The sequence below is a fragment of the Episyrphus balteatus genome, chromosome 3, assembly GCF_945859705.1.
Source record: "Episyrphus balteatus chromosome 3, idEpiBalt1.1, whole genome shotgun sequence".
In the NCBI taxonomy this organism is placed as follows: Eukaryota; Metazoa; Arthropoda; class Insecta; order Diptera; family Syrphidae; genus Episyrphus; species Episyrphus balteatus.
The window spans coordinates 27300473-27327777 of NC_079136.1; the positions used below are offsets into that span (position 1 = coordinate 27300473).

General features: G+C 31.1%; 2 protein-coding genes across 2 annotated transcripts; one reads left to right on the top strand and one right to left on the bottom strand.

Annotated features, from left to right (window-relative positions):
• The first annotated feature begins 23369 nt into the window (after positions 1–23369).
• LOC129914618 (putative nuclease HARBI1) lies at positions 23370–25169 on the top strand. The gene is made up of 6 exons (XM_055993952.1): positions 23370–23693; positions 23763–24085; positions 24142–24245; positions 24314–24458; positions 24512–24649; positions 24709–25169. The coding sequence occupies exons 1-6, from the start codon at positions 23548–23550 to the stop codon at positions 24957–24959; spliced, it is 1107 nt and encodes a 368-aa protein (XP_055849927.1). The 5' UTR covers positions 23370–23547; the 3' UTR covers positions 24960–25169.
• Positions 25098–26548, bottom strand: LOC129914619 (uncharacterized). Its single transcript, XM_055993953.1, has 4 exons — positions 26167–26548; positions 25897–26083; positions 25650–25842; positions 25098–25581 (listed from the first exon to the last, which is right to left on the bottom strand). Exons 1-4 carry the CDS (start codon positions 26169–26171, stop codon positions 25196–25198), a joined length of 771 nt encoding a protein of 256 aa, XP_055849928.1. The 5' UTR covers positions 26172–26548; the 3' UTR covers positions 25098–25195.
• Between the last annotated feature and the right edge of the window lie 757 nt (positions 26549–27305).

Consider the following 27305-nt stretch of genomic DNA (forward strand, 5'->3'; position numbering starts at 1 on the left):
ACGGTTATATATCTTGCAAAAAATAATATTCTGACTTTTGTATGAAAATCGCCATTTCGCGACTCTTAAAAGACGTCTGGCGGGGGTAATGCCGTGGTTAAAACGTCTGGCACTAATTTATTTTCTATCAGGGGTTCGTTGTGATTTTTTAATAGGTACCACCAGACGGTTATATATCTTGCAAAAAATAATATTCTGACTTTTGTATGAAAATCGCTATTTCAGGACTCTTCAAGGACGTCTGGTGGGGGTAATGCCGTGGTTAAAACGTCTGGCACTAATTTATTTTCTATCAGGGGGTAGTGGTGATTTTTTAATAGGTACCACCAGACGGTTATATATCTTGCAAAAAATAATATTTTGACTTTTGTATGAAAATCGCCATTTCGCGACTCTTCAAGGACGTCTGGCGGGGGTAATGCCGTGGTTAAAACGTCTGGCACTAATTTATTTTCTATCAGGGGTTCGTTGTGATTTTTTAATAGTTACCACCAGACGGTTATATATCTTGCAAAAAATAATATTCTGACTTTTGTATGAAAATCGCTATTTCAGGACTCTTCAAGGACGTCTGGTGGGGGTAATGCCGTGGTTAAAACGTCTGGCACTAATTTATTTTCTATCAGGGGGTAGTGGTGATTTTTTAATAGGTACCACCAGACGGTTATATATCTTGCAAAAAATAATATTTTGACTTTTGTATGAAAATCGCCATTTCGCGACTCTTCAAGGACGTCTGGCGGGGTAATGCCGTGGTTAAAACGTCTGGCACTAATTTATTTTCTATCAGGGGTTAGTGGTGATTTTTTAATAGGTACCACCAGACGGTTATATATCTTGCAAAAAATAATATTTTGACTTTTGTATGAAAATCGTCATTTCGCGACTCTTCAAGGACGTCTGGCGGGGGTAATGCCGTGGTTAAAACGTCTGGCACTAATTTATTTTCTATCAGGGGGTAGTGGTGATTTTTTAATAGGTACCACCAGACGGTTATATATCTTGCAAAAAATAATATTCTGACTTTTGTATGAAAATCGCCATTTCGCGAATCTTCAAGGACGTCTGGTGGGGGTAATGCCGCGAATAAAACGTCTGGGACCGAACTTTTTGCAATCAAGGTATCGCCCTCTATCGGCTCTATATGAATTAAAGTGGTTATATACTCGACACAAAAATCGGAAAAAATGCATTTTTCAACTCCCCATAAACCATAGAATGCCGTGAAATAAACCTGCCAGACTTTCGAATTCTTCATCAGGACGCTATTACCTACACATACATATGACTCATTTTCGGTTATCCAAAAACTCCCAAAATCTGCTCTGGGCTCTCGGTCTATAACAGCTTAACACGTTTTAGTTTAGTGTTTTGCTCACTGAAAATTTTTGCCGTGTTACTCGATGAGCGAAGGTCTAAGTAAGTATGGAGGGTTTTCATACTAAGAGTAGAGACCTTATTTTTGTTCAAAAATCAGTGTGAAAAGTTAAAAAAACAAAATTCGAGGCAATCATTCATATAACTTTCTCCTAGCTACAGCCTTGACATCACTGATTGAACTATCTTGATCGTCTTTTTCAGGCTTAAGATGTTAACATTTTTGAGAAAATATTTGTCTTTTTCTTTTCGAGACCCATGATGATTTTATCTGAATTGTGGCTTTAAAAAATCTGTGCCTTTTTTTTAATCTAAAAGGCGGGGGCTTGAAGAGTTGTTAAGCTTCGTAAGATGTAGCAGATTCTTTAACAGATTTATAGGAGTTCTAGTGCAATGCAATCGGCAAAATGGATTTTCCCTTCGTCAAGAAATATTGTTCGATTCTTTTTATGAATATATCCCAAAAAGCACACTTCTCCAATAAGATACATTATGTGATTTCAAGGTTTTAGAATATAACTGTACCCTCTGAGATTCCTAATTGATAGTCCCCTGAGTTAATTTTTAAGCTACTTCAACCTTCCATTTTAATTTCATTTGTTTGTTGAAGTTAAGTTATAACCTGGGGAATTCAAAGATCAAAAGGCTTCTTTGGAAGCATTTTTGGAATTTAATAAAGTGAAGAATATATTTATTTTCGAGGTAATTCGACACAATTTATAATCTTAGCTTATTCAATATTTATGCGCCTTATAAAAATATCTCCAAGTTCAGCCCTTTCCAAACGCGAGTTGGTTGGTACCGGCACAACGCACGGCGAGATGATATATTTGGCAGGAGAAGAAAAAAAAAAAAAAAAAAACAGCGGGCGAGTGCCAAACGCCTGTGTATATAAAAGTGTAAAAGAACTTCTGTGGGCTGCTTGGCTAAAGGGAATAGGAGAAAATCTCAATATGTGTCAGTTTTATATGCGGGTTGTTCGTTTTTTATTTGTGACTCACTTTTTCATTAGGTTTTCATATCACGTGTTGATTTATGACCCTGAAAAGTGGGAAAACGATAGCAGCCAGCAGATCACATATGTGTATTTTTTTCACTTTGGTGGCAGCGACTATTACTATACGACGACTATAGAAATGCGTAAGCCACCGAGCGGTATAGAATTTGTATAGATGATATCCTTGCAGAAGCAATAGCGGTGTTATGATTTTTTAAGGCTTCAACCATGCCTATGTATAAACTCTAGACAGATGTCATCATGGGAATTTGGGGGAGCTGCGATGTTATTTTGGATGCGTGAATTAAGTATGTGATTTTTTATCGAGGGTTTTTTTTTTGAGTCTACAAAAAAAAAAGAAGCAGTTTTTTGTTCAGTCATAATATTTATTTATTTTTTTCTTGTGTTTTCTTGTTGTTTGTGAGTTTTGAACGAATAAAACTTTGATAAATCATTGAATTGACAACAAAGTTGCTATTGATATTGTGTGTCAACGCAAAAGGTTATTTTTTTTTTTTTTTCGTTTCGATTAAAGACGACAAAAAATGTGAATTTATGCTTTTTAATGGTGACAAGCAAATTGATGTCAATAAAATAAAATGCTTTATTTAAAAATAGAGTTTTTTTTTATCGGGGAATAACGAATCACGACGTGACGATGAATTGAGAAAGGATAAAACATTTGGTGAAATTATTGCAAAGTGGTTTGTGATGGACAAAACTTTTGATTCATCATCTGTCAAGGATTAGTTATTTTTTAATTCAAATTGTATCCAATGTACTTAAAGAATATAAAATAACAGAGCAGAAAAATGAATTTTTTTTATAAATTTCGGACACGTAGTTCTGCTCTTAGAGAGGATTTAACTTTTGCAGTTCTTGGGGTCTTAAGGTGCGAATGATGATTTTTTTGAGTTCCAATTGTCATTTACGAAGCGTATTTACTCACAAAGCCCTGACTAGTATTCTTCTAAGTTTAGAACACAATAGTTTTGTTTTGAAAAAGTTAAGAATTTTATGACTCCTAAGGTCCTAGTACTTAGGGTGCCAATAATGATATGTTTTTTTTTTTTAGTTCAAATTATATCCTTGACAAAGTTCTTATGAATGTACAGACCACAACATGTGCTTGTGTTTTATTTGCAATTTTTTTTTATCAATATCTAGTTTTACAAGTCTTAGGGTCGTAGCCCTTTTATTCAACAATATGCGTTTAAATTGTATTTAATGCGCATTGTATTACTTCATAGAATAAAAAAAAACATTTTTTTAGAAGTTTTTGTTTTTGTTTTGCCTTTAGATAAATTTGAAGTCCTGAAATTTGTGAGGTCCTTATGTTCTTTTACAATAATACGTTTTTTTTAGTTGGAATTATTTCTTTTGCAAAGGGATTCGACTGAGATCTGTTTTTTTTTTTTTTTTTTTGTGTATTTCTAACTGTGCAACTCTTGGGGTCCAAAAATGTTTACATAGTAAAATTGTTTATTTTTAATTCCGCTCAAATATTTTAGACCAGGGTCGATAATTTTTGAAACCAAAAAAAATCATAGTAGAATGAAACCCATTGGAAAAGGAGGTGAATATGATGAAAATTAAAGGAAAAATAAATTACGGGCGAGCCGAGTTCGGGAAGTGGGTGGGTTGAGTTTTTAGTGGTAAAAAATGGTATATCTCGATTTCCGGCAAAACTACAAATCCTATAGAAAAAAGTTGTATGGCAAAGTTGTAGGTAATAAAAAGGTCTACAACTTTTGTATCAACAATTTTTTCACATAACCTCAAAATTTATGTGAAAAATTCAAAAAACCGAGTTTTTGGTTTTTTATTTTTATCTTTTTCAAAAACAAAAATTTTTCTACGAAATTTGGTGAAAACTTACCTTATTATGTTCCAAATACACTGTAATTTATTTGATTTAAAATATTAATTTGTTCACCTTATTTTGACGTAATACCAAAAAAACACCCTAATTTTCAATCGAAAATTCACGTGTCAAAATATCAGCTTTTTTCAAAAAGTCGGTGGGCATTTCGTTCGTTAAAATGTCTATTTTCTGATGGTGTAAAAAAAATTGTACATTAGTATACTATAGAACATGTTCTAGTAAAATTCAAAAAATGAAAAAAGCTTGAATTCGAAAAAAATTTGTATCATTGTTTACAATTTTGGCCTATTTATTCAAATTTACACTTTAATTACTCACAAAACGTAAGATTAATCAATGTTACATGAAATACGTACGTATTTGTGTTGCAAGTTTTGAAAAAGTAGTTTATTTTTTTAAAGAGATTTGTATTTTAGAACTCTTAAGGTCCTAACACTTTTATTTTACAATATGAGTTTTTAAATTTTCAATTATATTTGACAAAATTCAAAAATTTAAATTTTTAGAAGTTTTAGGCACATACACTCAGTCACAAAAGTAAGTATACACCCCTAACTTTGTTTAACCAAGACCTCAAAAAAAAGAATCTAACACATTTTCGAAAAAAATTTAAATGTGGTTTTATTTCATTAATCATTGCCTACATATTTACAAAAAAAAATTTGTCAAATAATCAATACTAAATGAAAAAGTGACAAAAAATTAAACACAGTACAAAATTTCGCATTACAAAAGTAAGTATACAGAGAAGAAAAAACTATGAAAATCGATGTTAAAAGTATAAATATCTAAATTTTTTTGGAATTAATATATTTTAGGCTACCCCCTAGACTTGACGAGGTCAAACTCACTTGAAGGCATTGATTTTACTAGATTTTTTGCAACTTTTGGGCCGAATCTTTTCCACTCTTCCTAAAAGACTCGTTTCAGCTAATCCTTTGAATGCTTCCTTACTTTTCTAACTAAATGGTCTAACAGATGCTAAATAGTATCGAAATCGAGTGACTGGGGGACGTTTGGATCTGGTTTTGAAAGTTTTTGATCAAAAATTCACTCAAAAATACCGAGTTTTGCTTAGGGCCGTTACCTTTATTGAAGAAAATCAATCCATCTTAGCCTAATTATTCGACACTCTGGTGCAGGTTTATCTATAAAATATCTAAAAAACAATACCCATCCATTGTTTCCTCAAGGAGACCAAGTAACCCACACCAAAAGCTATAAGCAAAAACCCCCATACCATAAACGAATCACTGCCGTTTTTACCAGTACCATCTTTTTGATGGGATTTTGTTACTTTTGTATCTTTCTCCAAATTTTACCAGGTCCATCTGAGCAGTACACTTCGTCTTACATCTATATGAGTTATGGATGTGGCAATATTTCTAGAAAACCGATAAAAGAAGTAGATCCGAAAAGAAAGGAAGGTACTGGTAAAAACGGCAGTGATTCGTTTATGGTATGGGGGTTTTTGCTTATAGCTTTTGGTGTGGGTTACTTGGTCTCCTTGAGGAAACAATGGATGGGTATTGTTTTTTAGATATTTTATAGACAAACCTGCACCAGAGTGTCGAATAATTAGGCTAAGATGGATTGATTTTCTTCAATAAAGGTAACGGCCCTAAGCAAAACTCGGTATTTTTGAGTGAATTTTTGATCAAAAACTTTCAAAACCAGATCCAAACGTCCCCCAGTCACTCGATTTGAATACTATTTAGCATCTGTTAGACCATTTGGTTAGAAAAGTAAGGAAGCATTCAAAGGATTAGCTGAAACGAGTCTTTTAGGAAGAGTGGAAAAGATTCGGCCCAAAAGTTGCAAAAAATCTAGTAAAATCAATGCCTTCAAGTGAGTTTGACCTCGTCAAGTCTAGGGGGTAGCCTAAAATATATTTTTTGAGGTCTTGGTTAAACAAAGTTAGGGGTGTATACTTACTTTTGTGACTGAGTGTAGTTTTGTTTTTTTAAAAAAATTAAAATTTTACAGCTCCTTGGGTCCTATTGCACTCTTTTGATTATAAGTCTTTGGAGTTCTTTTTGTATTCTATGGGAAGGATATTGACTCAGAAAACACAGCAATTTATTTTTTTTTTAAGTTTTTATAACGTAGTTTTGTTTTGAAGAGAATTTGAAATTCTACAACTCCTTAGGTCATAAACTGGCTATTTAATTATACTTTTTTTTTTATTCTTTGCAAAGTGTATCGATGTACAGAGCACAACAACGGTTTTTTTTTTAATTTGGACTCATAGTTTTATTCCCAGAGAATTTTGAATATTACAACTCTTAGGGTCCTAAAGTGTTCATTTAATAATGTAAGGTTTTACGTTCCATTGGTTTCTTAAGCGAAGGGTATTTATCAATTTACAGAAAACTGGAATATATTTTTTTGTAAGTTAGAGAAATTTTAATTTTGAAACTTTTGGGGTCCTAAGACGCTTATTTAAGTTAGTTAAATCGAAATGATGGTTGATTGAACATGATATTTCTTTTAATTAAATTGTACTGATGCGATGATAGATATATTTCTTAAAGCTTTACATTTAACCTCCATCTTTTATAAATGATAGAACATTCTCGTGCATTATTATGCAAGCATGTATGTATTACAACACATTACACCATCAGAGAACCTTTTATTGTTTATCCCCCCCAACTACAATTAATCATATTTTAAAGCCCGTAAATTATCAGCATTGCCTGTCAAAGAGTGTCCTGCATGCGTGTTAAAGTTTTAGGCCTGGTTCATTGCTTCTCTGTCACACCTTGCTACCCTCACCCCTCTTCTCCTTCCACCACACCCATTTTTAATATTCACGTTTGTATATAATGGTAACTAAAAAAAAAAAAAAAAATATTATTCAAAAGTCAAAAAATCAGACAAAAAATATGTGCATTATCTGTTTAAGGTTCGATAATGATAATTTCACACTTTCTGTCCATTTAGCACGCCGCCGAGGACTCTACAACTATTTATTTATATTAAATTATTGAAACTCATGTCAACAGTAATTAATTTCGGCGACTTAATGTGTTTCCTGCTCCAAGGAAATTTTGTATATATTTTTGTTTCAGAGAAAAAAAAATTATGGAAAAATGAAATAAAATATAATATGTATGAATAAAATTGATAATAATGCAAAATTAAAAACAAAGTCCTGCATTCAGGACCTTTCATACGTGTTGTGTATATTTTATAGATGAATATATATACCTATGGACTCAAATTTTTGCTTGTACTACCCAACGACGCACGATGGACATTATAGGGCATGGGAAATACACGGTGAGCGGGGGGAGGGAAGGCACACACATACACACAACAAACTACAAGCAAGAGTCGAACAGACGGAAAGCGAGAAAATTGGTAATAAAAATGCAAATCGTCCCGAAGTCCAAGTTAATTAATTTGGATATTATCATAAAATGGATGGAAACAGGGTTTGTTGGCTCATGCAGGATGCAGCCATGTGGAATGATGCTTTGTAAACAGAATAAAATGAGTGAGATAAGTGTATCTATAGATGGTTCTTGAACGGTTGTAAATTGCGGCGAATTCAAAAAAAGAAAAATGTTTATATGAATATATTTTTTTTTCAGTTTTTTTTTGTTTGTTCCTTTTTGTTGGTTGGTTGGTTGTTGTTATAATTTGCAATTAAAAGAGAAACACTTACACATATACTTATTTTAAAGTAAATGCATTTTATTAAGGGTTGCCAAAGTGTTTTGATTGAGCTTTGACGAAAGTTTGGAGCAATTTTTCTTGTCAATCTTTTTTTGTTCCTCCCAAAATCAAAAAGTCCAATTCAATTAAGGAACTTTAGCATGGACTTTAAACGCATTTGTTGAAACTAGATGTAAAATGGAAGGCAGCTGAGTGTGATTTTTTATAGCATGGTGTAGAACTCAAAACGCCACTTTGTTTTTTTGTTGTTTAAAGAACTCCATTACTGCATTATTTTGGAGCAAAAAGTTTTTCTGTTCTTGATAATGCATGGGTGCTAAGAAACTGAAATAAAATTTAAATTTTTCTAACAAATTATTTTTTGTTTAAAAAAAAAATGTTCCACATACGCCCCAGTGACCCATTGCTAACTGGAAAAACGAAGAATTTCGTTAAAAATCTTACATGCTTTCCAAAAATTATACATGGCAACAAAGTGGCTTATATATTCTTTTGGCTGACATCGATGCAAAGACATGAATGCAAAATAAATTCTTTTGGGAAAAGGAAATGAAATGGTTTTTAATGAATTTAATTATGCCATCTAGGGTGACACATGGTTTTGTTTAATTTATGTGATGAAAAGCAAAAAAAAGGTTATAGTGATTTCAAACAACTACATTTTCAAAAAGATAATTCAATAGATTTTTTTTTTAATAATGTAAAGGTTAACGACAGAAGGACTTCAAGATAAAAAAAAACAGGGATAGATAGGCTTTGAAAAATTTCTCTAATTGAAGTTTTCCATTTCTATTTGTTTTAACAAAATTATCTGAAATCATAGGATAGCTCTTAGTTTTCTGAATGAAAGTTGTTCTATGATGTTGGAAATGAGTCTGAAAAGAAAAGCACAGAGACAGTGGCGTATCCAGAAAAAAATTTGGAGGGGGCTGGAAAATTTTTCAAAAATTTTTTAGAGGGTAAATTTACCTATATGTAAAAGTTGTCTGTCTTTTTTATTCATCTTTGATCGAGAGTGAAGCGCTGTGCTGCGATACTGAAACTGGTATAGTAGCATTTTACTGATTTGGAAACACTTTCCAATTTCACGTGAAGTGAAATATCATATATTTCATTTCGATCGATTTGGAAAACTTCGAAATTGCTTAGAACTGTCCAAACTGAAAGATCATCCATTTTTATTTTATTTCTAAAGTGAAATTACTGCTGTTTTGAACATGGATGATATTTTATTGGAAAAAAAGCAAAAATTAAAAAAAAAAAATAAGAAGACACATTTTGCGAGACAAATCAAATATGTAAGTGAAATGCAGAGCATGGGCGATATAATTAAGTTAAGTTAGATTCATTGAAAATGATACCAAATTAACTAAAATGAGTGAAAAAATGCAAAACACCTAATTTTACTTTCGGCAAGTGAATGCGCAAAAAGTGAAATGCTAGCCTGAAAGTTTCAAAAACTTGTTTTCAATGAAATTCTTTTTTTTTAATACAAATCAGAAGCGCAACCTATAATTATGTTGACCACTATCATTTTGGAATATCAAAAATTTCTATTTCCAATATCTTTGAGAAAAATATTATTTTTGACAAAAAGTAGATATACTTAAGACGATCAAATACGGAGTTTTGAGGTGGCATAAGCAATTTTGCAAAATTTTATGTTGATGATGTAATTTGACGTCAAAATACTAAAAAAATAATCTGAAGAATTCCGAATTGGACTAAAACACAAAAAAAATGTACGCCAAGCCTCAACATCAGCTAAGACTCTTATTGAAACAAACAGAAGCAACAACCGTTTCAGACTTTGGAGGGGGCTCGAGCATTTGAGCTGCATTTAAATCTTTAAGATTTACGAACAAGTTTCAGTTAATGATGTACATTATGATGAATTCAGCTAAATAATAACATGATCTTGAAGGCTTGGGGGGGGGGGGGCTTGAGCCCCCTGAGCCCCCCCCCTCAATACGCCACTGCACAGAGATATAAAAGAGCACCAAGTTCAATTTTTGCTACTTTTTTTTGTTTCCTCTACCTTAAAGTAAGATGTTGCTTACCTTAAATCCCGTCCTCTTAAATTCAGTTAAATTTATGGTGAACTTCATTTCACTTTAATATGAATTTTCTTCATAGTCAGACTTCAGCTTTAGTTGTAGTTTTTCATACATATTTCCAACAGTGAGATATGCTGATGGAAAAGCATTCGACCCAAATTTGTAGGATCGATCCTCAAAAACTTATTCGGTTTCAAATACCCAGAAGTTTTTACTTGCGATATAGGTATTATATTTCTTTGCTGCCGGGTACAAAGGGGTTAAGTAAAAAAAAAACGATTTTCGGATTTTTATTGGACTTCAGTCAGTTTTTTTTTTCTCTTTCGTTTGGTTTTATCGCCATAGCTCTAGCGTATCTCCTTCCGTTAGAAATGATTCGGTACAAAGGGTTTAGGTAAAAAATTTTTAAAATTGTATGGTAACTCCTATGTTTTTGCATTCATTTTTAATTTTTAAATAAAAAAATGATCCTAATGCGTTAAGTCAAGAGGAAGAAAGAAAATGAAAAGCGATTTTGCTGCAGTATTATATTATTTCAAAAATAATTTTCACATTTGGTATCTAATTAATTACATTAATATTTCCAACGTTCTTTTATAAATTAAACCTTGTTATCAATGTAAACAAAGATTTTTCTTGACTTAACACCTTTGGACCAAGTTTATTTTTACGACTTTTTAGCAAATTTCCTTACATATTCTACAAAAAGGGTACACTTTTTTTTGTTTATCTAACCGTTTTAAAGATATTTGAGGTCCAAAAATCGAGAAAATATTTAAAAATTCGTTTTTTGTTCTTAATTTTGTAACTAATTGAAAAACTATAATGCTCAAACGAGTAAGACATATTCTTGTGGGAAACAGATTGTTCCACAAAAATGGTCTTTTTAAACTTTTTTTCATTTATCTAACCATTTGAAAGATATTCGAGGTCAAAGTTAAAAAAAATTATAAAAACTTTTTTTTACTTGTCGAAATTTTCTAATTCACTGAAAAGTCATTAATATCAAATAAGTAAGATGTATTCTTGTAGAAGATTAAACGTTCCACCAAAAAAATTCCTTGGCATCAAATTGTTTGTATGTGAATTTTTTTGATGTGATTGAACTTTAAAAGCTTTATGTTTTATTTGGGCTTTAAAGATCTAGCAATTAATGCAACACTAATTCATCGTTTTGCTACCCTACGTTTCGCCGGTTTCTTTCAAGCTTCCTCAGGGGTTTTTTATTTCATTTTAAATGTAAAAATTAAAATTTAGTACCTACATAAAAAATTTTAAAATCGTGAATTTAAATAATAAATTCTTTTTCTTATCTATAAGTCAGCTATTACGAGAAGCCTCAAGAGGCTTGACTCTTTTTTATAATTTTCTTTTGATAAAATCATTCTGTGAGGCGCGTACAATACACGATGCCTCTTTTCTTCTTGGCTCAAATTTGACATTTCTCTTTTGATTTAAAATTTGTTGTTGATATTGCACCAAAAAAGCAAACAGAAATGACAGGGAATGTTGAAAAAAGAAAAAAGTAACGTCAAAAAAGAGTCTCAGAATTTCGACCCACGATTCTCTGGTCGCATAATTTTTTGTTTCATCTTTTTTCTCTTTTGCACTCATTATTTTTGAAAAGAGGCGCGACTCTTGAGGCTTCGTGTAATAATCTGACTAATGAATACAAGATATTTAATTACATTTTCCTATTCACGAACTACAAATTGCATTACCATTACAAGGTTGGACGTTCATCCTCCATGTAAGTTAAATTATATGTATTGCCATAAAAAATTAGTGCCAATTATGTTTATACGTTAAGTTGTTCCAATTTCAATTTAAACCATTCCCAAATGATCTTGTTTGTTGAAAACCAATCCAATATATAGAGCCATGTGGTTTGTATTTCTTTTGTATCCACTGCGCCCTAAGGTATTTACAATAATTTTCCAAACTGAGCCGATTATCGTGGCCCTTTTTCGAACTGACTCCAAAAACAAAAAATAAAAACAAAAATAAAAATAAAGAAAACAAACTTTAACTTATGCCAGCCATTTGGCCAGAATGAGTGGTTCGTTGGTTAAATCAGAGGATATTCAGAATTTCTGAGTTCCAGTTTTAAAAAAAATTTGTGCAAATATTTTTTTTCCCGCTCAGCCAAAACAAAAATACCACCATTCCCAAGTCGGATCGCACAATTTTCAAAAGCAAACAAACGAATCCCAATGCAAACACCAGAGAAAAAATGCCAAAACGTATAAATCCTTCGAAGACATCCCTGTTTAAGGCTTGGATTAACAAGCAGCAGAAAATACCGCTTGGCGAATGGGTCTTTCACTAAAGCCATGTCCAGATTTTCGTTTAATTCCTCGATATTTATACAAACGGGCAAAGAATTGGTAAAAAAAATAAAAGAAAACAAAAACAAAAATACAGAATTCTTTTGCCCAATGCATTGTATCAATGTGACAGGGAATATCCTTTTGTATGAGATTGCGTTGTCGTCATTTGGTTGTTTCTCTTGCTTCAATACTGTGGTATACTACATACTATACTTTTGCTGCTTTTAAAACTGGTATGCTTATCTCTAGAAAAATATCCCAAACAACAAAGAATGCAACTGGGAAATATACAAATAAATAAAAAATAAAAATTCAAAAAAAAAAAGGAAAATATCAGAAAGGAAAAGGAAAAACAATCCTTTGGCCATTCGTTTTAATTTGCAGAATGTGGCTAACGAGGGGATCGAATTGGTTGGTTGCACATTTACTTCGAACGGACGAACGTTACAATTTATGGCTCTAGATATGTTTATTTGGAACTATTGAAATTACTTGTGAAATGTGTGAATCCGATTTACCAAAGAGCTCTATCAGATGACTTGCCAAAGCTTACAAGAAATTTCAATTATAGGTTGACACATTTATGACAAAAGAGTTATTAAATCAAAAAGAAAAGAAATTTTTAAGAAGAATATGGTTAAGGATCATGCCAATATAGAAATTTTTTCATGTAATAAACATCTTTTTTCTGTTCCTTAACTGGAATTCTGTGAAAGTATTAAATATATAGCTTAAATGTGAACATGTATATATCCCTCCAAAAAGTACATCATCCTCTTATACAGAGCTTTCGATGGCTTTAGATTACGTACTTGACCTGTCTTGCTCCAATAGCAACATATTACTTTTAGGAGACTTCAATTTACCTCACATTGATTGGGTCCCTTCCGATGATGAAACATATCAAGAAGCTTCACTAACATCTTCACAAAATGAGCTTGCTTTATTAAACAAAATTTTGTATACTGACTTACAGCAGATAAGCTGTATTAAAAACTATAAAAATCGAATTCTCGATTTAGTATTTCCCTCTGACGCTATTAGTACTCTTGTTCTAGAGTCTAGAACTGGTATCACTAATATAGACGGTTACCATCCACCTTTGGATATCTTCTTTGACTGGAGCAATCATATTACTGAAAACAGTAACGATTTTGATTGCTCTTATACTCTTGATTTAAAAAAAGCAAATTTCGAGTTGCTTTCTGAAAACATATCTAGTTCAGGGATAGAAAATATACTTACATTATCTAATATTGATGAAGCAGTTACAAATTTTTATAACATCCTTAACAGCTGCCTTGTAAATTCCATTTCCATGAAAAAATCAAATAATAATAATAATAATTTTAGTCACCCTTGGTACACAAAAGATCTAAAAATACTAAGAAATAAACGAAATAAAGCATGGAAACTTTTTTTAAGAACCCTTTCACCAGTTGATCACGCTTCTTACGTTGAACTATTTGAAGAATTCAAAACTCATTCAAAAAATTTGTACACCGACTATATGATTGAGAAAGGAAATTCCCTAAGAAAAGATCCAAAGTCAATTTGGAACCTAGTTAACTCAAAGAAAAACTCAGATGGATATCCTGTACTGCAAAGTACTGTGTTAGGCCTTCTTTCATCCTTAAATGATGATTGTTCTGCTGGCCCAGACGGTGTGCCACCAATAGTATTAAAAAACTGTAGAAACTCCCTAGTTCAGCCTCTAACATTTTTATTCAAACTTTCCATCAAGTCAGGAAAATTTCCCTCCATCTGGAAAAAGTCATTCCTCACTCCTGTTTTCAAGAAGGGTGATAAGACAGATATAAAGAATTATAGGCCTATTTCGAAACTATCCTGCATTCCAAAGGTTTTTGAGCAAGTTGTTTGTGATAGTCTAGCATTTTATAGTAAAAATCTGATAAGTGAAAAGCAGCATGGCTTTGTAAGAAAAAGATCTACTACAACTAATCTTCTTAGCTTCTTAAATAAATGTTCAAATGCATTAGAAAAAGGTAATGAAGTTGACTGCGTTTACACTGACTTTTCAAAGGCATTTGATCAACTTAGTCATAAAATAATAATCTTCAAATTAAAAGCTTTTGGTTTTCCACGTATTTTTATTGCCTGGGTAGAATCTTATCTTAACCAAAGATCCTATCAGGTCAAATTTAGAAACTATCTTTCAGATCTTTTTATAGCCAACTCTGGCGTCCCTCAGGGAAGTCACCTAGGCCCATTTTTATTCATTTTAGCTATAAACGACGTAATCTCGTGCATAACTTCAAGTGATATTCTCATATTTGCTGATGATATGAAGATTTTTAAAGAAATTAAGTCTGACAATGACCGTATCCTTCTTCAAAGCGATATTAACAGTTTTAATGTTTGGTGTGGTAAAAATGGCCTTTCACTTAACCCAGCTAAATGCCAAACAATTACATTCTCGAGAAAACGAGTCATTAATATTTTTGATTACTACATCTTGCAACATAAGCTATGTCGAGTATTTAGCTTCAAAGACTTGGGTGTCCAATTTAGTTCAAATTTAGGATTTACTGAACACATCAATTTTATAGTAAATAAAGCGAGCTCAATGCTTGGTTTTATTAAACGTTGGGCAAAGGAATTTGATGATCCATTTGTTACTCTATCTTTGTACAACTGCTACGTTCGACCCCATCTTGAGTACGCTTCTCAAGTATGGAGTCCTTTTTATGAAGTTCATAAAAACCGAATCGAATCTATTCAACACAATTTTGTACGCTTCGCTCTAAAAGGTCTTCCTTGGACCGACCCTTTCAACTTGCCACCTTATGAACATCGCATTCAACTTCTTCAGATACAAACTTTAGCACAGAGACGTGTAAATAATGATTTAATCTTTCTTCATCAGCTTATTAATTCCCAAATTGACGCCCCTGATCTATTAGCTTGTATTGGTATAAATTATCCGGGTGGATCTCACCTCCTACGAAGATTTAAACCTTTGCATATCGACTTTCATAGAACAAACTATGGTATTAATGAGCCTCTTAGTCGCATGAGTAAACTTTTTAACTTGAACCATTCATCCTTAGACTTTTATTTGACGAAAATGGGTTTAAAAACATTGTTTCGAACCAGTGCTCCACAATCGTGACTGTTAATCAATGTTTTAAATAAATTATACATGTTGGATTTTTTGTACTTATAATTTTATAACTTGTAAATTTGTTCGTAATTATTTTGTTTTATATTGTGCATGTGGGAGGTTGTATTTTGTGTCTACTAACCACTAACATGCACTTATGATGAGCCTCTGATTGTAGTTAAAAGCTTGTTCTAAGCTTACTACATCAAAGAATCTGAAGTGAAAAAAAAAAAAAACAAAAAGAAACGGTTTTTTAGAATCAAAGACGTATTGGGCCAAATTCTTTGTCAGCCATTTCTGTTGTCTTAAGGATGTTCCAAACGTCTTCGGTGATATATTTTTCTATAGTGAGTATCTTTAAAACAGAGTTGTAAAAATATCAATTGCAAAAAAAAAAAAAAAAAAATTATTGCAACTAAAAAAAAAATTGTATAAAAAAAATATTTATTACGATTTACGACTGAAAAATATTTGTAAAAAAAAAAAAATTTTGGCAACTGAAAAATATTTGCATAAAAAAAAAATTTATTTAATGCAAAGAAAAACATTTTGCATACAAAAAAAAATATTTATTGCAACTTTAAATATTTGCATTTAAAATAAAATTTGTATTGCAAATAAAAATATTTTGCATTAAAAAAAATTTAATGCAAATAAAACATTTTTTGCATTAAAAAAAAATGGTTGCATTAAATATTTTTTTTTAATATTCGCCGAATTTCTTCAATTTTGACATTTTGCTAATGTATGGTCAAATAGCCAAAATTGTAAGAAACTCCACGAATATTTAAAAAAAATATCTAATGCACACATTTTTTTTTCAATGCAAATATTTTCAGTTACCTACAATAACATTTTTTTTATGCAATTTTTTTTTTTAGTTGCAATAAATATTTTCTATTAATGCAAATATTTTTCAGTTGCAATTCTTTTTTTTTAATGCAATTTTTTTTCAGTTGCAATATAAATATTTTTTTTTAATGCAAACATTTTTTATTTGCAACTAATATTTTTTTAAAAAATTTGTAATGGAAAAAAAATGCTTTTTTACAACTCTGCTTTCAATATATAGGTATTTTGTTTTCTAATTAAGACAACATAAACTTCAGAGACCCCTCGTAAAAATGCAATTCTTGAAGACTCCCATTCAAGACATTGTATTATTTATTTCTTGTATCTAAGGTTTTAATTTAGTTTTTTTTTTTTTTTAATACCAAGTTCCCTTTTAAATGTTTAACATTTGCTTTTTTTATTTTTCCATTTTATGAAAGTCAACTTTAGGACAACATTAAACATAAAAGTTTTATCACGATGCTCATGTTAACATGGCTTCCTTCCCAAAAAAACAAACTTGCCTATGCAAATTACATAAATGTTATAAAAACAACACCCAAGTACACCTCACTCTACTATTTAGAGTACTTCCCGGTAGAAACGCGTTAGGAGTAGCAGATTATTCCTAAAGATGAGGTTTTTTTTACACTTTTTTTTCGTAATTTTATAGACTTCCATCAGCGAATCTTGTTTATTTTCATTTTGTTTTTTGTTTTCCATGGACGCTGCTAATACTATCAGCGACCCTCAACTTTTTCGATTCTACAACACGAGTACCTTTACCTACCTGTACATCGCCTCGCCTTTTTGAATTTGAGTTCAACATTTTTTATAGAGTCTCTCATTCTTTTTTTTTATGAGCATTTTATGTTTCGTGAAATGCATTTTCAATTAGGTGAATGTCCCTGTAGTAAGCACTTTTATTGCTTTTATATCCTCAATTTCGTTAAGGTAGCTTTATACTCTTTGGCGCATAGCCCTTGGATCAAATGAGGCAAAACATAAAAAAAAACATATCCAATTCTCTCTCTCTGCCAGCCAGCTTATATAATTCTCCCTTATTTCTTCTTCAATCTTCTACTCTTCATTGCTAAGTTCAAGACTTATGCAAGTAGGAAGGAGTACTCGTAGGTATGATGAAGCTCGTTTGATAGTCCTTGAGTTTTAATAAAATTTTAAAACTTTTTAAAAGTAATTTTTAAATTTAACCAATTTGGAATAAAATTTTGTAAAATTGAAAAATATTCCCTTTTTTCTCTAGGAAATGACTTTGTTTGCTTTTTTTGTTTTACTTCTAATAAGAAGTCACCCTTGTTCTATTGAATACATCTGAGTTGATACTTCTTGCAAACATTATACATGCACGCATATAAAGGAACTTACGTGCAAGTTGTGTTGACTTAAAGACTAGAGGGTACACAAGGGACTTGAACACAAACTGAAAAAAGGATTCGAAAAAAAAAACCAGCAAATTCATAACTTCCGACAAACACAGACTGCAGATGATTACATTCCATCCATCTATTTGTGAACTTCCTGAAGAGTGACGCTGCTGATGCTGCTTTCAGCTGAAACTCTATTTGCAACAAGCAGACTACGTTAAACAAAGACCAAGGGTATAAAGGAAACGCATCTTATAGTTGGTATAGGCATGGGGTGTATGTCGGTTCGATTCGCCCCATCTGGTTGCTCATATTCCTTGGGTTCTTATCTTTTCAAATATTTTAACCCTCAGATGTAATAATAAAATTCACTTTGCAATACTCTTTTACTGTGCATGGAAATGTTATCCTAGTTTTGACGTAAAATTTCCCAATGGAAAAGTCAACTAAAGCCTTTTAACGGTGGAGTGTGTGTAGTAAAAAGTTAAGTGCCATCACTTTTCTCAATGGTGAGATTGTGTAAGGTTTTTTTTTTTATTATTTAGAAGGTGGGATGGGTGAAGAACAATTCGATTTCGAACATTGAAGTATCTATTTTTTTTTCTGAGAATATAAAGGGTGTTTCAATAAAAATAATTATAAAATAAAATTTCAATTTATTTCTTTATCAACGGTATGATCACTTACATATATCGAAAATATTTATTTGGTATTAATGTGGAGTTCGAAAAATGGTTAATAGAGATACAAATGATAAAAAACCAGATTAATATTGAATTTTTTTACGCAATTCATGCGGGAACACCCTTTAGTTTTTAATCGGTTATGAGGTGTATTTCTTTTTCCACATTTTTGAAACCCAACAGAGTAACATTTAATGTAATTTGTACACAATGACTTACAAAGGCCAGATAATATTTCGGCATATTTTTCAACACATAAAAACGAAATTTCGAAAAAATTCATGAGGTAACCCGTTTTCAAAAAATTTGATTTTTCAAAAAAAAAAAATCGTTTTCTTAATTTTTACATTTGTTACATTTTACATTTGTTTAAGTCAGTTGTCAAGAAATGGTTCTATGGCAATAGCCTAGGAAAAATAGATTTTTTTTTTAAGAAAAAAAGAGTGTTTGTACACTTGTATACACGCGATTGAAGTTATACTTCGCTTCTCACTCGTAGAAATTTACTTTAGGTTCATACCATAGCAAAACTGGTTCACAATTCTTTGCCGCCGGGTACAAAGGGGTTAAGTCACAAAATTGCACTTTCCGGGTTTCGATAAAATAAGAATAACCTCTTTTTTCTCTTTTATTTGGTATCAAAAACATAAATTTAGAACAACTCTTTTCTATAAAAACAAGAGGATCAATGCTCAAAAGTTCATCGATTAGCTCAACTTCACATTTTCAGACAAACTATCAATTATGACTTAACCCCTTTGTACCCGGCGGCAAAGAATTAGGAGCACTAGATGGTTCGACTTGAAAATACCTTCGACATTTCTTTTCAATAAGTAAATTTTCATACCCCTACGCCGTAAAAAAAAGTATATGTAGGTAAGGTACCTTCAAAAATTGTGCAAAAAAGTTTATCATTCTTTTAATCGTTCCTGAAATTCTTGTTAAGAAACAGATTTGCATATTCTTTTTTCCTCATGTTTATTTATTTTCCAACTCATGTCCTATCTTTAATATTTTTTTATACCGACGTAAAAAAAAATCATTTTTATTTTTATCAAAACTGCCTAGTGTGAACATGCCTTTTATTTATGTTTTTTTTTGATATTTTTATATTTGTTGTTTTAATTAAATTACATGGAATAGTTTGAAATGTTTTAATTTCTAAACGGTAAGTGGTACAAAAAAAAAACTTTAAATGACAATTTTTTTTAAATAACCACAGCTACAATTTTGTAAAACATAATTTTTGTCTAAAAACTGTATACCAAAAATCAGCCTGTTACAAATTTTTCTTTTCTTTGACAATTTTTCGTCTTGAAAGTCCAAAAAATATTTCTTCTACAGTAGACGCTTGATAAAGTGAACTCATAAAAACCAAAAACCAGGACTGTTCAATATATAGAGCAGGAATGTATCAAGCCTGAATTTTTACTGTATCGTCTCTTCATTGTGCAGCTGTTCACTTAGGTACATACTTTGAAATCTTAGTGTAGAAATACACGAATGAACCATGAGCCTTTTTGAAGTGAAAACTTCTTTAGTATCGTAGTGATTTGAAACAAGATGAAACGAAAAAGCGACATGAAAAATCAATTGATTATAACTTTTTTGTTTTAATAGATATATCTATAAGATATAGATATATATAGATATATAGATATATCTATAAAGTACTTTGGGTACTAAATTCGTACATAAAGTTCGACTCGGGTAGATACATAAAATTACAGTGTTGATAGATAATAAAATAAACTATATTTGTACAAAATTTCAATGAATTTCATATTTAAAATCCTGAGATAACGGTAAAAATATATTCTTTTTCTAAACACGTTATATCTTTTGATTTAGAGCACATACAAATTTGATTTAACTTTATTGAGCATCCTGATAATATTGCCTTTCATTTGGTATATCACACATAGGGGCACATTTACTACAAGCTACACAATGTTAAATTAAGAAACTTGCGAAAAACCTCAAAACACCAGTGGAGATCTGTTGCCCCATAAACAACCACCAGTGTGGGAAGTACCGTAATCTGAGTTTGGAATTTCGACATGGTTGGCTTTAAGAAATTCTTACTTTTTTTGTAGGCATCGTAGAAATATGATTAAAGCGTTATATAAAAGGTGAAATAATAAGCTTTCAGATGATATAATATTTTTATAGGTCATTTTAAAAAAAATAAATTATTTAATGGTGTTAGAAAAAAAAGATTTTTTTTTGCTTTTTTCATGAAAAATGATGTGTTTCGTGTTTTGAATAAAAAAAATATTTTTATTTAAAAAACGATACCAACAATTTTTATTTATTTTTTAAATTTTATTTAAAATAATGCTTCACTTAAGTTAACATGGAAACGGAATCGTTTGGTATAGACTAAAAACTTTCTTGATAACTTTATTTTATTGCTTTTTTATTTCTTATAATTTATTTGCAAATTTTCATGGCGAATTTCATCTTGAAAAATTCTTCAAATTTATGTAGGTACGTACTTTTGTATTATTTCTCACCTTGATAATGTCTCTGCTACTTATCTTCTTGAACCATATTCTTATCTCTTTATCAATAAAGCTCTCAGGAAAGTCAAACTGTTTAAGATGAACTATTGCCCGCGGTACCTACGCATTTGAAGACCAGAAAAAAAAACATTGCATTTAAAAAAGTTTTTTAGTGGTTACCTTCTTTTGCTGCCATCCCTTTTGATTCAACTACCAAGATAACCAAAAAGAAGAGGGTGCAACATGAAGGGCGTTAACATTTTATTTCCAAAGCAAAAAAAAAAAACAAAACTATGGTTGGAAGTATTTTCGTGCAGTGCACTTTGAATAAAAAGAAAGAAGAATCATTTCATAACGAGAGACTAAGAGGAGGAGGGATTCCTTCTGGGTTTGGCACTATGAATTATCAAAATCTTTTAATTTGGTATCCCTTTGATGTCCTTTGGCAAAATAAATTCCGAATTTCAAACGGAATGAAGTAACTTTGTGCATAAAGCCAGTGTAAGAGTTTTTTTTTTGCTTTATTTTTTTTTTATTTTATTTTAAAATCGAGGGTGAGGGAGAGTTTTTTTTCCTCTTAAACATAAAATTCAGAAATATGTTAACCATAGGGTAGAGATGAACGGACTTAAAATTTCACAAATTCCCCCTGAAAGAGGGAACTACTATGCATTGCATTTTGCCAATGGCCAGTAGTAAAGGGAATGGTGAGATTGAATTTTTCAACAAGAGTTTGCTTCTTCAAAAAGTTAAAAGGTCGTGTGTTTTCTTTTCAAAAAAAAAAAAAAAAAATAATGGGGTTGAAGTTTTTTTTCTTCATTCCTGTAAAACGAATGAAATGAAAGAAAAATACTCTCTTTGGGGATAATTTAAACTGAAAAGGTTCAACGATCGAAATACGTGTTTCACCGAGAATACTTTCTCTCGACAACTGATTATGTCCCAATTTTTTTAATTTAAATTTAATAAACTTCAAAAAAGGAGGATAATCGTATTTTAGAGTAGGCCTAGTTTTCTTATTTTCTTAGGATACTCTACATATCAATTAGTTAGTATTCATTTGCTTTAGGTAGCAAGTAAATCTTTCAATTAAACTATTTTTTATTGACATATTAAAATCCCTTTGAAGTTTGAAGCCTAAATTCAAACATTATTGTTTTTTTTTACATTAACATCCATTTTCAGAAATTTGCTGCTACCGCTTAAAGGATGGATAATTGAGGTCCTTCCATCAAAAGGAAAGACACTCCATTTTTTTAAATTCAGGATTAAAATTGAAATAATCATTTTTATCAAAAAAACAAAACCGACTTCCATTTATCAAAACAGGGTTTAATGGTTTTTCTAATAGTTCCTATGGCCATAACTGAAATGGGACCACATTGCAGCCACCAGCTTTTCAATACAAAAAGAATTATGGAAATTGGTTCACTCCGTCCAAAGTTATGAGGTAAAAAACACAAAAAAATATAGACGAATTGAATACCTCCTCCTTTTTGGAAGTCGGTAATATTAGCAGTAATTACTAATATTTCTTATTTAACCAAAAACTTGATTGTAAAAACATGAAAAAATCAAGTTAGATACAAACTTGCGATTTTTTAAAGTTTGAATTCGCCTATATTCAAAAAATCGAGCTACAAGGTGCTCAATTATTGTCCACTAATTCCATTTTGGAACAAAATTATTGAAAAAAAAAAAAAATAAATAAATAAAATGTTTTTGTTCACATACACGGTTAAAAATTCTGTCGTAGTTTTTAATACAACCTTTAAAATAAGGCATTTTTTAAAACAAAAATTATTATTAGTTTTTAATATCGCGATTTTATTACACAGTTTTTTAATAATTTATTTTGTTAATTTTAAATGCAAAAAATTGAAATGTATTATTTTTAAATACAAAACATTAAAATACAATGAAAAGTATTGAAATATAAGAAAAATTTGAATTAAAAACTAATTCTTTTGCACCTAAATTATAACTTTATCTGGCTAAGAATTGAAATTAAATACGCGTCTTATTTTTTTTTTATAATACAAGAAAATCAAATTTTTTCAAAATGTATTTAAAACGTAAACGAAAATGGAAGCCATTTTAAAAAGAAAAGAATTTTTTTTGTGCCTGGATTTAGGGTTATCGTTAATTGAAAAAGAACCTATGTATATAAAACAATTTTGGTTCAGAAATATGCATTTGGTAGGTAATCTTTTTTCTGATAAAAAATAAAAAATCTGAATTTGCTCCATTTTTAAGGCGCTTTGTGTTTTTTCGAAGTAAAATGTATTAATGACTGACAAAATTTGAACGGCAATAAGATTTCACTTCACATTGTTTGTGAAAAAAAAAAAAATAAATAAAAGAGATGATGAGTATAATCACTCTCAGAAATGTTTTGTTTCATTTTGAAGAAGTAAGAGAGAAAATACTTAAAATAATAAGAAAAAATAAAAAAGAAAATGAAATAAATATCATTATAATAAACTAAATCTTTAAATTCAGGAAAAAATCCTGGGGTGGAATCGGCTAAGGTGATTTTTGATTGTTGACAGTCATTTTACAAAAGATTGGTCTGCGTAAGGTGATTGTCAAATTTGATAGTCAAATTTTTTTGACTTTTTCGTGTGACAGCTATTTTGTTGTCATTTTCATGTAAAAGCGTTTCATGTTTTCTTTGATTGTCTAGAAAAATGAATTTTTTTGTGCCTGTGGAACTGTTTTTACGGAGAGAAAATGAAGAAAATGAAAATTTAAATTATAATTATAACCGCAACGTCCGACTCTTGAGGATAAATTTAAGAAATAAACTAAATATATTGGAATTACCAAACTCAAAGTAAGTAGACACATAACACATAACTTTTAATTCTCATTTAGTAATAACTTCCGTTTAAAAATCATATAGGTTCTTAAAAAACTTTCGAGTTACAAAAGAAACGTTTCTTTCCATTCTTGACCTTCTGGAACTGCCAGTTGGAGTTCGTTCCACCCATATTCCTCCTATTCTCCAATTGGCAGCGACATTAAATTTTCTTGGTGGTGGTGCTTATCAACGGCAAGTTGGTGCAGACTGGTCAGCGCCAATGGGGCAAAGCACTGTGTGTGAAGTGATAACATCAACTTTAAGAAAAATGGAAACAAAATTGTGTCCATCAAAAATAAAATTTTCACCAACAGCAATGGAAGGTACAAAAAGATACTTCTATGAGAAATATCGCATACCAGGAGGTATTTTTTTTTTCATTCTTATCTTAAATAAATAATAAATTTGTTTCGTTTTGTAGTAATCGGGTGCATAGATGGTTCACATATAATGTTACTCCGCCCATCTGAAAATGAGCATATCTTTTTCAACAGAAAGGGGAGGCATAGCATAAATGCTATGATTGTAAGAAAATTATTGTTTTCGCCAGTTGTTTATAGATACTTTTTCAACCCTAAGTCTTTTCTTTACAGATCTGTGACGAAAACACGAAAATTTTAGCTATTAACTCCAAATACGGTGGAAGTGCCCATGACAGCTTTGTCTGGAGGCAGAGTGCTCAGAGGGAAAAGATGAATACCGACTATTGCGCTGGTAGTTCCTCGACATGGCTTCTCGGTAGGACTTCATAATATTTCTGTGCGTTACTTGTCTGATACATTTTTTCTTAGGTGACAGCGGCTATCCACTGGAACCGTTTTTATTAACACCCTACCGAAGTGCAGCCGAAAATTCGCCAGAAGCATGGTTCAACCACGTACACTCTCAGGCTAGGAGCACTGTTGAACGATGTATTGGTGTAATGAAGAGTACCTATAATGTCTACTTATTTAAAAACACTTCCTATTTATTTTTTTTCTTCTTACAGCTCGATGGAGGTGCATTTTAGAAGAAAGAAAGTTGAGGTACTCCCCTAAACGATCGGCTACAATTGTTAACGTTTGTGCAGCTTTACACAATATTTGTTGTGAGCAAAGGGTACCACTACCAGACGAAGTAAGAAGAGTTTCTTCATCCGATAGTTTAAACAATCGCCAACCTGAAAATAGCAGCAATGATGGAATACGAATTCGCAACAGAATAAGAGATGATCTTTGGGCTAACCGTACAAGGCATTAAACCAAAATTTTGTAATAAAAATCTTTATTTTTTCAATATTTCCTCCAATAATGACTTAAAAAAAACTTAAATTAAAAAAAAAAAAAACAAAACTAAAACTATTTCACTGAAAAAAAATAAATAAGTAAACATTTCTTAAGTAAAAAAAAAACAAAAACTTCATAAAAAAAAAACTTAAACTTTAAGCACAGCACTTAGTTGATTGTAAGGCAGTTTGTTGATAATATTTGATGTTCTCATTTTCTGAGCTCTAGCATTTGAAGATCTGTGGCCGCCTTTGCTAATTCGATCTCCATCCTTTTTAGTTGGAGCTCTTCTTTTTTTAAGGCATTGGCCGATTGCCGTTCCTTTTCTTTTTCTTGGCACAAAAGTGCAACACAGTCCTTCATATCTTTGATTGCCACTGTGACTTCCTTCAGGGATTTGCCAATATCTTCCTGCACGGAAACAAATTTTTCTTGCAACTCAACTTGTCTTCTTGCAAGAATAATACCCTCTTCCTCTTTAGGGGTTTGTTTTTGTCGATTTTTTGTGCTCACCGAGGAGGGGGCGGGAGCGGAATCGGGAATTTGCTCCGATGGTGTTGAGTCCCCAATGAGGTCAGTTATTTCTGTCTCTAAAACTAGGAACAAAAAAAAAATTTATTTTATAGTAGGTACTTATATGCAAAAATGAAAAGTACAAACATACTTTGCTCATCACAGCCGAAGCTTGAAACCCCACCGATTCCGGCTACGGCTGCTTCGATTCCACAAACTTGTATAATAGCTTCCTCATTGCTATCTAAAGGCAGTTCTGTATATGGACCTCCACCTGTCTTCGCAATAGACTTTTTATTTTCAATAAGTTTTTTTTTTGCGCTATATTTCCTAGTTGTCCAAATCTGAAATAACAAAGGATGAAGGCAAATTCTTTATTAACACCCACACTTTCTTACCCTTTTCCACTCTGCTTTGGTTTTCGTGGGTGGCCCATTTACGTTTAATTTCAACGTGAGCCTTTCCCATAGCATTCTTTGGGTTTCCCGCGAATTTATGTTAGAAGCAGAAAAGGATTTGGCCAAATCCGGATTCTCCTCCATGAACTCCGTCATCAATTTCATTTGTGTTTTGTTTGCGTGTGTCCTATTAATGACAATTATTATAATTTTGTAATTATACTAAAAATTTATTTTATTTTATTGGTTTTCACAAAAATGTTTACTTACATCATTTTATTCAGTTGCACTAAACTTATAAACAAAAAACTTTTGCCGGCAAAACGAAAATAAACAAAATTTACAGCGAAACACACGAAAAAAATAAAATGCAATACGAGAAAAAAGTGAGGCACCTCAACTGCAATTTTTTTTATATGCAATTTGACATTATAGGTTCTATATTTATCTTTCAAAATGTATTCTTTTTGACATAACAAGTGTTTGGATTTCGAATGCAAATTTTAAACATTTTTGTGTAAAATGGCAATGCTACTTATCATTCAAAGTGATGCCAGCGTTTTAAAAACTTTTTTTGATCATCTTACGCAGACGGAAAATTTTATTTGATCAAATTTGATTTTCACAAATATGACTGTCAACAATCACTTTAGCCGATTCCACCCCTGTCTTAAATTTAAATAAATTTTGCATTAGACTTAAAAATTTAATATATTCAAATTAAACATTTAAAAAATTATGGTGTTGCCTCAAATGTAACCCAAATTTTCGTAGAATGTACACCAAAATTTTTAACAGTGTAATTTTAATTTTATTTAAAGTTTTTTGTTAAATTAGTTCTTACAACAAGTCTCTATTCAATTTAAGGGCTGCAAATTATTGCTTTTAATCAAATCTTTATGTTTCAAATCATTAAAATTGATATTCTTTTTATATTTTTTTTATTAAATAAAAGATAAAGAATTATTTTCTTATACTCATATATTATATGTTGTTTACAGTACCTTGCCATATTATTAGGCCCAAGCGAAAAAAATACAATTTTTTGCTTCATGTTGCTGAATTTTTAAAGTTTTTGTCGAAATATCCTGAATTTTTTGTTGTCTCATTTACTTACTCTTATCATGTAGATACGGATTGACTTAAAAAAATTTAAAGAATTCAAAAATGTTGATAAAAAATGACGTGCAAAAGGGAATAAGCTCCAAAAGAGGTTTTCTATGGAATTCATGACCGGAATATTTCCAGACGGGTCCAATACTTTAATTTTTGTATCGAGGAATAACGTGACATTCTTAACTTTATGCCAAAAGCCCCATCTTGCATAAATAGTGAAGCTCTGATCGTCTGGTTATTACGTAAGGTTCTTAGATTTTTGGTAGTTTATTTTTTCGTAGAAGACCAGACGA